General features: G+C 39.4%; 1 protein-coding gene across 5 annotated transcripts in view; it reads left to right on the forward strand.

The window, feature by feature from the left end:
- Positions 1-7,928, forward strand: part of pde4d (phosphodiesterase 4D, cAMP-specific) — a 494,959-nt gene extending 487,031 nt beyond the window's left edge. For all 5 annotated transcript variants that reach the window (XM_061900793.1, XM_061900776.1, XM_061900783.1 and 2 more), the window contains exon 15: positions 4,398-7,928. In XM_061900793.1, coding sequence (XP_061756777.1) covers positions 4,398-4,886 — 489 coding nt within the window. In that variant the 3' untranslated portion in view covers positions 4,887-7,928. The remainder of the gene's footprint in view (positions 1-4,397) is intronic.
- The last annotated feature ends 3,862 nt before the right edge of the window (positions 7,929-11,790 follow it).

The following is an 11,790-nucleotide window of genomic DNA, read 5'->3' on the forward strand; positions in this document are numbered from 1 at the left end:
TTTATTTTTCAACAAGTTTTTAGTTATTTTTATATCTTTTTTTCCAAATTGTTCAAGAAAGACCACTACAAATGAGCAATATTTTGCACTGTTATACAATTAAATGAATCGGAAACTGATGACATACTGCTGTATTGTACTTCTTTATCTCTTTTTTTCAACCAAAAATGCTTTGCTTTGATTAGGGCGTACTTGAATTAAAAAAATGTTCACAGGGGGTACATCACTAAAAAAAGGTTGAGAACCACTGATCTAAACCACTTTACAAGTTGGATATTCAGAACTTAAAGTAGTTATATGTAATAAACTTCACTTTGAAGTAACAACTTAGCCCACAATAAGAAGGCCCTCTTTCCTTTCCATTGTGATACACTTTGAATAAGCACATACAGTGCTAATATACACATAAATATATATGTGTGAATGCTTACATATGGTTTTTATTACACTACTTCTTCTTCTCCAGATAGTGAGACGCGTTACCTTCCACATTTTTCATCCGATTCAAACCGTTCCAACATCAATCTGTTCAGCCTATTCGGGGATCGCGGGCTATCATTTGACAAATTCCAAAAATTCCCAGATTTTCCAGAGTTCCCAAAAATTCCTGGTTTTCCCGAAATTCCAGGAATTCTGAAATACCATTTCTCCATTAAAAATGTTACTACTTCAACATTTCTTGACCGTTTTGAAAAATTCCAACACCAACCATTTCAACTCATTCAGAAGATTCAAGACAGTAAATAACACCCTTTAGTCCTCTTTATGTTCTTTTTATCAAATATAACAATGCTGCCTGAGTCTGAGCAAATCAGTGACCACAATACTGAACAGCGCGCTCTGATTGTTTTGTCCTCCTCTAGTGGCCAATAATACTGGTGTATATATTTTTTTTTTACTTTACTAAGTAAGTATTAACATAATGTTTGTGCACCAGTCGAGGAAAATGAGCAAACTTCATAAATAACATCCTGCAATTTGATTTTGATATTATTTTTTTCATCTTGATAGATTGAAAATTTGAGATGTCCAATATTATTGGCCGATAAATGTTTCAAAAATGTAATATCGGAAATTATCGGTATCTGTTTTAAAAAAAAGTAAAATTAATGGCTTTTTAAAATGCCGCTGTACGGAGCGCTACATATCCGGTAAAACACGGACGCAGGGAGAAGTACAGAGCAGTGGCATCTCCCAGTCAGCAGCTCTCCCCTCTCCCCTGCTCCCTCTCCCATGCACAACACAGGAGTTGCAGCACGACTGCAGCATGAGAAGTTTACTGGTGACGCTTGATGACCTCATCAAACCGCCGCGAGCGGAGCACAACAACAACGAGAGTGTGTTGTTGCCAGTGCTGTAGCCATACTTGCTAACATTGAGACCTCCGAATTCGGGAAATGGTGGGGGGCGAGGTTGGGTGGGGCCGTTGTTCGGTGGTAGCGGGGGTGTAGATTGTAGCGTCCCAGAAGATTAGTGCTGCAAGGGGTTCTGGGTATTTATTCTGTTGTGTTTATGTTGTATTACAGTGCGGATGTTCTCCCTAAATGTGTTTGTCATTCTTGTTTGGTGTGGGTTCACAGTGTGGCACATATTTGTAACAGTGTTAAAGTTGTTTATACGGCCACCCTCAGTGTGACCTGTATGGCTGTTGACCAAGTATGCATTGCATTCACTTGTGTGTGTGTAAAAGCAGCATATATTTTGTGACTGGGCCGGCACGCTGTTTGTATGGAGGAAAAGCGGACATTAAGACAGGTTGTAGAGGACGCTAAAGGCAGTGCCTTTAAGGCATGTCCCCAATATTGTTGTCCGGGTGGAAATCGGGAGAAATTCGGGAGTCTCCCGGTAAAATCGTGAGGGTGGCGTGTATGGCTGTAGCCGTGGCTAACAAGTGAGCTCGCTCGGTGACTGGCTATCGACACCATGTCAATGGTTTTGGGATTATTTCAAACTGTTTTCTGACGGATACAAAACTGGCAATTTGCAATGACTGCAAAAAGTTGGTTATGCGAGGGGGAACCAAGAAGTCTCCCTTTAATACGAGCAAGTTGATTGACTCAATACTGGGAGGTTAAATTGCAAATGTTGTCACTTAGCGCACACAGTGTGATCTGTCAAGACTAAAACGCTCTGCAGCCGCTGTTTCGCGTCTATATTTAGTACATCCAAAAAGGATGTGCAAACTGGCAGTTTGCAAAAATGGCTGTGAAAAGGGAGGCGATCGCTTTGTAGCTTTGGCAACATATTACTTGTCTTCCGTCATGCAATTTCTTCCCGGAAGTGAAAAATTGTGGTGGTCAACCAAGCCAAGATGGATGTTGTGCAGCAAACAGAGTGCAGACTTTCTGAGTACCCAAGGGGCCTAGATCTTCCCGCAAAAAGCAGATATGAGCAACAAATCTAACTATGCAAAAGATCCCTTTACTTTATCAAGAATAGATTTGTCTTGCGATATCAAGAATTATCCTTTGGTGGATTTCCCAGTCATATTGAACTATCTTGTGCTCCAGATGTCATTCTACACGACAAAACAGATGAAAGCTTGGAAACTTCTTTGTGTGTGGCTGGGTCAAGGAAATTGGTATCAAGAGTCTCCTGGATGAATCCTGCATCATTGTTGCGCGGGTTTTGATTGATTTATTGAAACTTTTATTAGTAGATAGCACAGTACAGTACATATTCCATACAATTGACCACTAAATGGTAACACCCGATGAAGTTTTTCCATGTTAATCAATTCATGGTAAAGTTAAATTTTTTAATGCATCACAACAAAATTTGGCGTAATAATGTGTTAATTCCACTACTGTATATATCGGTATCGGTAATTAAGAGTTGGACAATATCGGAATATCGGCAAAAAAGCCATTATTGGACATCTCTATTGAAAATGACCACCAATGAGTTGACTGATGAACATTATCACATCTATTCAGAAAGTATAAATAACGACAAATAAAGATAGAATAATATTAACCACTAAGGGTGTAATGGTACGTGTATTTGTATTGAACCGTTTTGGTACGGGGGTTCCGGTTCGGAGATGTATTGAACGAGTTTCCGCACGAACATATGAAGTAGCCGCGTAAGCTAGAGTCTTAACAAACTGCCTCTGTCTCCTACACAGCGCCCAACATTGTCCCACCCACACAACCATCTGATTGGTTACATATATAGCGGTAACAGCCAATCAGCAGTGCTTATTCAGAGCGGTAACAACCAATCAGCAGTGCGTATTCAGAGCGCATGTAGTCAGCGCTTCAGCGTCTAGCAGATAGGTGTTTAGCAGGTGAGCAGTGAACTCTCCCCAAATTATAATAAACACCTCCCAGTTAACGTTCTACATGAAGTTCTAGAAGCAAACTGCAGCTCAGCTTGCTCGCAGTCCTGGCTTGAGGTGAAGGCTAATTAACTTTTAGCGTAACGTTAGCTCATTTTGCGGTGTGTGTGTGTGTGAGTGCGTCCGACCGAGCGTGCGTGCGTCTGTGTATGCTAGTGATATAATAATGTAAGTGCATCATTAAGCCTACATGAACTCCATGGTGTTCAGGGATGAATAGTCTCTCCTATTTCTATTGTACTATTTTTTCAGCTATAGTTATATTAATCATTAGTAATGCAGCAGCCTAGTTTTGAATGGCAGGGTCCCTACTATCACATGTTGATAAAAACCTTTACATATTAAAAATCAACTACAGGCTTCCCAAATGCCGTAATAAATTAAGCATGATGAGTTGACTTGAAAATGTTTAATGTTGCACTTTTTATATGTAGAAGAAAAGTTTTGTCATTTTATTTAATCTGTGCAACAACTTGAGGCAGTTTAATGTGGATTAACGTGGGCAGAATTATTATAATGTTCCCAATGCTAGGAGATTAAACCATTGTTTACAAATTTGGTAAATAAATAACCAAAACATTTTTATTTTTTTGTTTTCTTACTGTACCGAAAATGAACCAAACCGTGACCTCTAAACCGAGGTACGTACCGAACCGAAAATTTTTGTGTACGGTTACACCCCTATTAACCAAAAAAAACTAACAATATTATGATTTGTACATTTTCAGAATGTGCTTGTTCTATTTTTAAACAAAACAATCTGAAGTTCTCTTTATTTTTGAGTTATCGTGCTGTGATTTTACCAGTCCGGCCCACTTGGGAGTAGATTTTTGCTAAATCCCATGAAATCTTATACGTCTAGTATCTTACGTGAATGAGCTAAATAATATTATTTGATATTTTATGGTAAAGTGTTAATAATTTCACACATAAGTCGCTCCTGAGTATAAGTCGCACCCTCGGCCAAACTATGAAAAAAACTGCGACTTATAGTCCGAAAAATACGGTAGTCGCACGCCTGGACACTAAAACTAATCGTCCCCGCCTTCACCTGCAGGTCGGCTTCATCGACTACATCGTCCACCCCTTGTGGGAGACGTGGGCCGACCTGGTGCACCCGGACGCCCAGGACATTTTGGACACGCTGGAGGACAACAGGGAGTGGTACCAAAGCACCATCCCCCAAAGCCCGTCCCCCGCCCTGGACGAACCCGAGGACGGCGGCCGGCACCCGGTGGGGGACAAGTTCCAGTTCGAGCTCACGCTGGAGGAGGACGGCGAGTCCGACACGGAGAAAGACAGCGGCAGCCAGCCGGACGAGGAAGAGGAGGAGGAGGAGGAGGAGGAAGAGGAGAACAGCTGTACGGACTCAAAAACACTCTGCACGCAGGACTCGGAGTCCACGGAGATTCCCTTGGACGAGCAGGTGGCGCAGGACGAGGAGGTGGCGGAGGAAGGGGACACTTCATACTCGCAAACTTGTGTGGTGGAGGAGGAGGAGGTGGCGGAGGAACAAGAGGAGGAAGAGAAAAGCCCCGACACATAGCAGTCCAGAACGGCACCTGATGAACTCTTCTGCTTAGTAATGATCATCCATAGAATATTCTATGAGGGGAGGTCCGTGTTCTTTGCTTACCTTCTGAAGCCACGCCCCCTTCTGCTCTGTTCAGACACACCCACCATATGTTTCCGTTGGCCAAGATCAAGCAGGCACACCTTGGCCACGCCTCCTCCGGACTGTGGAGACCTTCTTGGTGACACCCCCACTAAGCCACTCCCCTCACCGGCGGTACTCACCCACTTTTTGTTTTGTACTCAGGTAAAATTCCTCACCATTGCTGTGTTTTCCATAGTCAATTGGCCATTTTTTTTTTTCCCACTTTTCTTTTCAACCAATCACATTGAGGGATGGAGCGCGAGGCGGAGCCAGTAGAAACACACGATATGGAAGTCTTCCTTGGAAAGCGATGTTGCTGTATCAGATATTTTATACACTTAATTTAGCTTTGGTGTGAATGATGAGCTCATTTCTAGTGTGTTGTTTTGCGCCGAGGGGGGGGCAGCAAACTCATTAAAGGCGTTGATAGCATTTATACCACTTAATACGCTCTCACTCGGCTAACAAGGACTTTATTTTTATTCTATCGAGATGGCCGCTGAGGAGAAAGGAAAGAAGGCGGAGCCTTTACCTTTTTATTGTTGCCTACAGTTCTTTTTGAACACATCCTGAGACAATGCAATGCTTTCTAGTCCATACAAAAAGCACTTTGTTTTCATTATTAGTGCTCATAAAAATGTTTAGTGATTCTCAGATACATATATAAATATATATATATATATATATATATATATATATATATATATATATATATATATATATATATATATATATATATATATATATTCCAAAGGTTTTGACACACCTCATTCAATGTGTTTTATTTATTTTCATGACTATTTACATTGTAGATTGTCACTGAAGGCATCACAACTATGAAAGGACACATCTGGGGTTGTGTACTTAACAAAAAAAAAAGGTGAAATAACTTAAGCATGTTTTATATTCTAGTTTCTTCAAAATAGCCGCACTTTGCTCCGATTACTTTTTCCCACACTCTTGGCATTCTCTCGATGGGCTTCAAGAGGTATAATCAACTGAAATTGTTTTCACTTCGCAGGTGTCATAGTTTTAAAGCCTTCAGTGACGACAATCTGCAATGTATATAGTCATGAAAATAAAGAAAATGCATTGACTTTTGGCCTGTACTATATATATATATATATATATATATATACATATATATATGTATATATATATATATATACATATATATATATATATAGATATAGATAGATAGATAGTGTATGTATATGTGTGTATATATATATATATATATATAGTGTGTATATATATATATACACATTTATAGAATGTGTGTATATATGTACATTATATATAAATATATACACACATATATATACATATATACACATGAATATGCACATATATATATACACACATATATATATATGGTTTTAGGTTTTAATCATGATTATGTCATTGCACACTTTGTTAAAGCTGTCTTTGCTTTGGAACGAGACAATCAGCTGACACATTGCCTTCTTTTTATTTATTCTTTTTCTTTTTTGTATACATGCAGCATGCCAACAAAGTCTCACAAAGTAATTTTTTGTCACTTAGCTTTTTTGTCTTTTTTTTTTGTTTGATTGCCATATTTTTCCTCAAGAGTGTGTTATTAAAACAGAAAGGCGGCACAGAAGAGAAATCACTGTAGCGTCGACAGGCTTGCCAGTTACACCAAACCCAAATATTCTGTTTGCCTGTGTGTACTACAAATAATATTACCAAAAAAAAAAAAAAAAGCCCGGAAAAAAACACTTGAAGACTGCACACTGATTTTTTTTTATTCTATTTTATTTTGTCATTTCTTTATTTAATCTATCATGTTTGTGCCATTTTTATTTTATTGTCACGCTCACCCAATGCCCTTACCTGTAATACGATTTTTCCAATTTTAATCGCTGTTTACAAACATATTTATTGTTGTGTATATACTATATTATTATTATTAATGTTATTGCTATCATAACACCGTTTGTTGTAAATGGTCGATTCTTAATCATCCCTTTTGGTGATGGTGTGGCTGTAAATCACGTACCTCTTGTTGAGAGAATGTGCTTTCTTTGGTTTTTAGAAGGTTGCTTGTCCTAAAGCAGCTTGGAGGTGGGGGGTTCCAGGGTTACGCCAAATTCTTTTTCTAAAAGCAATTGTTCCTTGGCCCATGGGCTGTGCCTTAAATTCAACACTTTGTCGCCCTTTGTTTTGTTTATATTCGCCTTTTTGTTCATTCTTCTGCTGCATTAGTGATGACCGTCTCACCTCTGTTATTAAATTGCCTTTTTTTTTTTTTTTTTTTTTGCTTTTAAAGCCAAATTGAAGCCCGGGGTGATGAAAAAAGAGGTACCACTCTGTCCTGTCCTGGCTGCACCAGAACCTCAAGCCAATATAGGAAAGCACACAGGCTTAGCGACACACACACACACACACACAAACACACACACACACACACACACACACATGCATGTTCAGCCGCTGCTGCATTAAACTTGGCTGAAACACAGATTGTGTGTGGCTAAGCCAAACCCCCCTTTTCCCTGGCAATAGAACATCCCGGAGACTCTTCTGTTGACACATATACTGTAGATGCTAAACAGCCCTGGACCAACGGGAACAGTGGGTTCATTTCTTTTCCTCTTTTAGTGTTCTATTTTTTAACGGTATGGAAGGAAAAACACAAACTGTAACTTAAAAAAAAAAAAAAGAAATGGTCTCGAGGACAATTATTTTTTTTGGGGTTGTGTCTTTAGAATGCCAACTTGTCTGTTTTCACAGGACAAATTAAAATGTTATTTTAATGGAATCCTTGTTAATTGCAGTCTATTGGATAGCACTGTAGAGCAAACGACTTTATGTAAAAAAAAAAAAAAGAAGTTAAAAAAAAAAAAGAATGAAAAAATGTTTTTATATGCAATGGATGAAATAAAAGTATCAGTTGATTCTGCTTAATCTGTGTTTTTTTGTACTAATTCTTAAATTATATGTATTTTTTTAAGAAATTATTGCACATATGAAAGGGAATAAGCGGTAGAAAATGGATGGATGGGATGGATAAATAAGGAACTTGGGGGGGTTATTGATTAATATACAATTTAAAAACAAATCTGATGGATTAAACAAAAGCATGGGTTGATTCTAATTAACTGTGTCTTATCATTTCTTCAGTTATATGTAATTTTTTTAATCATTTTTCAAAATAAACTATTGCATGTATAATTTTCTGTAAGATTCTGTTTAATATTCCTGCAGAAGTAGGTCTATACAATTAAGTAGTAAAAAATGGAAATTGGGGAAATATTAAAACATGTGTCTAAAAATAGCAATGGATGGGTTGATTGTGCTTAATCTGTTTTTATTTTTTTTATTTCTTACATTATATGTATTTAAAAAAATATGTTTTTATATTTGTTGTTTAACTAAATTATTGCACACATAATTTTCTTAAGATTCCGTATTTTATTTGGTATTCCAGATGACATATAGGCATATTTGAAATTAAGTAGCAAAAAAGGGAATTAGTAAAAAAAACAAAAAAACATAATTTTATTGTTTTAGTATACTATTTCTGTTTTGAAATAAAATATTGCATATACAATTTTGTATAAGATTTTGTATAATATTGAATATTTCTGCTGAAGTAGGCCTACTGTAAATTCAGTATTTAAAAAAAGGAAATTCAGGAAAACAAGTAATTGAACATTTCCATCCAGCCATCCATCTTATTCCACTTATCCGAAGTCGGGTCGCAGGGGCAGCAGCCTAAGCAGAGAAGCCTAGATTTCCCTCTCCCTAGCCACTTCGCCCACCTCTTCCCAAGGGGATCCCGAGGAGATCCCGAGGCGTTCCCAGGCCAGCGGAGAGACATAGTCTTCCCACCGTGTCCTGGGTCTTCCTCGTGGTTTACTACCGGTCGGACGTGCCCTAAAAATCTACCCAGAGATGCGTTTATGAGGCATCCTGACCAGATTACTGCCGGCAATGCGGACCAAGCTCTGACACTGATCGTACAGGGAGCGGACTGCCACAATCAGACAGTCTGACACCCCATACTCTCTGAGCAGTCCCCACAGGACTTCCTGGGGAGACGGTCAAAGGCCTTCTTTAAGTCCACAAAGCACATGTAGACTGGTTGGGCAAACTCCCATGCACCCTCAATGACCCTGCCGAGTATGGAGCTGGTCCACAGTTCCACGACCAGGACGAAAAACCACTCTGGTCCTCCTGAATCCGAGGTTCGACTATCCGGCGTAGCCTCCTCTCCAGTACACCTGAATAGGCCTTACCTGGAAGGCTGAGGAGTGGGATCCCACGATAGTTGGAACACACCTTGCGTTACCCTTCTTATAAAGAAAGGGACCACCACCATCGTCTGCCAATCTAGATGTACCGCCCCCGATGTCCACGCGAGTCTTGTCAACCAAGACAGTCCCACAGCATCTAGAGCCTTAAGGAACTCCGGGCGGATCTCATGCACCCCCTGGGTAGTTTTTTTAACTACCTCGGCAACCTCAGCCCCAGAAATAAGAGAGCCTACCACAGATTCCCCAGGCACTGCTTCCTCAAAACATTTAGGTGGGATTGAGGAGGTCTTCGAAGTATTCCCTCCACCGATCCACAACATCCTGAGTGGAGGTCAACACTCAACATAATTGAACTTTTAAAAAAAAGTTTTAATGCTGGCTGGACTAAAAGGCATAGGTTAATTCTGTTTAATGTGTGTTTCTATTATTATTGAATTGAATAGAATTGAATCCTTTATTGTCACGTCCACAATGTCACCGACATTTGCTGTGAAAATCAGTAACAGCTGTATGTATTTGTAAATTAATTTAATAAATAATTTTCTGTATGTATTACTACATTTGTATGTACACACCACGTGAGAAAATACGACAGTGGAAATATCAAAACAATTCAGAAATATTAAGTCACAGTACAAGGCAGTGACATGCGGTGAGGTTTATAGCTGTGGAGGCACCGACGTAATCAGAATCAGATTTACAAATATGCAGTATGCGCTCTGCACAGATTATTTGCCATTTGATTGGCAGCAGTTTACGGGTTATGTTTCATTTCTGCATTCTTTTCACATACAAAATGTCGCCCACAAAATGTGCATTTCATTAAAAACGAAACAAAACTAATGTTATTGCCGTCTTCCCTTTACTTATAAATGAAGTCCATGTGCCGGTCCTTTTGGATAAAAATTGCCGCCACTTTCTGGTAAAAGTCCTCCTTCACTTCGTTCAGTTTTAAAAGTCTTTTAAGAGTTCAACATAGTCGCCGCGATTAGCAGAGCTCCTCCTCTCATCATTTCCACGAAATGCGAGCTGCTGTTTGGCGAGGAAGCAGGTCACATTGATGAAATCTTTTAAAATCTCTCGGTTCTCTTTTACCTTAGCATTGTGGACACTGATGTTGAGTCATCCATGTTGAAAGTCGGGGTGCACGAGACGGAAAAAATAAGTCGCCGCGGCACATACCCGCTGAGGCCACCGTATGTTGGGGATCATGAGCTCCTATCGTGAGGCACGAGAAGTGTTTGCCTCAACTCAGACTTTTTTCTCTGCCGTTTTTGATGGCTCAACCAACACACAAAACATGTTACTCGCTGCGGCACTTGACTCGCTTACGCCACCGTATGTCTCTGATCATGAGCACCCCTATCGTGAGGCACGAGAAGTGTTTGCCTCACCTCAGACTTTTTTCTCTGCCGCTTTAAACGCTCAGCAACACACCAGACAAGAACGCGCTCTGACGGCACAGCAGAAAGAGACGTTTACGAGGGATTGCGAAATTTCAGCGATTTTGAAGAAAGAAATAATCCAAGTTGGTGAAGCTAAATGAAAATTAAAAACCAACAATTACAATTATTTTATCATTGTATAATTTATTTATTTGCATGATCACAGATGAGGCACTGCCTCCCCTGCCCACACGTCACTGGTACAACGGTAATGCAAATGTATGCGTCGACCTGCAACTAAATGTGCATCCTTTTTCTATTTTTTGTTATTCAAACACTTTATTTCATATATAATTTTCTATTAGATTTTGTATTCTATTCAGTAGTCCTGATGAAGGCGGCCAATTGTAAATAAAACAGTAAAAATGGGGGGAGTAAGGGGATTGTAGAATTATTATTTTTTTTTTTACATGAAATTGAAGTGAATTATATTTATATAGCGCTTTTTCTCAAGTGACTCAAAGCGCTTTACATAGTGAAGCCCAATATCTAAGTTACATTCAAACCAGTGTGGGTGGCACTGGAAGCAGGTGGGTAAAGTGTCTTGCCCAAGGACACAACGGCAGCGACTAGGTTGGCAGAAGCGGGAATCGAACCTGCAACCCTCAAGTTGCTGGCACGGCCACTCTACCGACCGAGCTAAACCGCCCCTAAATTAACTATTTTAAATGTAAAAGTGCATACAACGTATTTTTTTGGGCAGTTTTTTTTATACTTTATCTATAATGTTTTCTGATTACAAACTCCAATAAAACCTTGCTCCACATTATGCACTGTGTGTGAGTAAATACAATATATTATTCCTCATAATTCTTCCCTTTTTGTATTTTTTTTTTCATTGAAGCATGTGAATTTGTTCCCTTATCATCATGATAACATAAAAAGGTCCAAGAGCTGTCACTATGACCCAGTTGTATTACTACAGTACAGCACAACAAGCACTGTACAGGAAGTGCTATGTGCAAGCCTCAACACTAGATGGCGTGCATGAGACGAGATGGAGAGGCTTGTTAAAAGGTGAAAAGGGCACATTCGGGCTCTCTGACCACAGCATGCAAATGAACA

The sequence above is a fragment of the Nerophis ophidion genome, linkage group LG01 (assembly GCF_033978795.1).
Source record: "Nerophis ophidion isolate RoL-2023_Sa linkage group LG01, RoL_Noph_v1.0, whole genome shotgun sequence".
NCBI classification, from domain to species: Eukaryota; Metazoa; Chordata; class Actinopteri; order Syngnathiformes; family Syngnathidae; genus Nerophis; species Nerophis ophidion.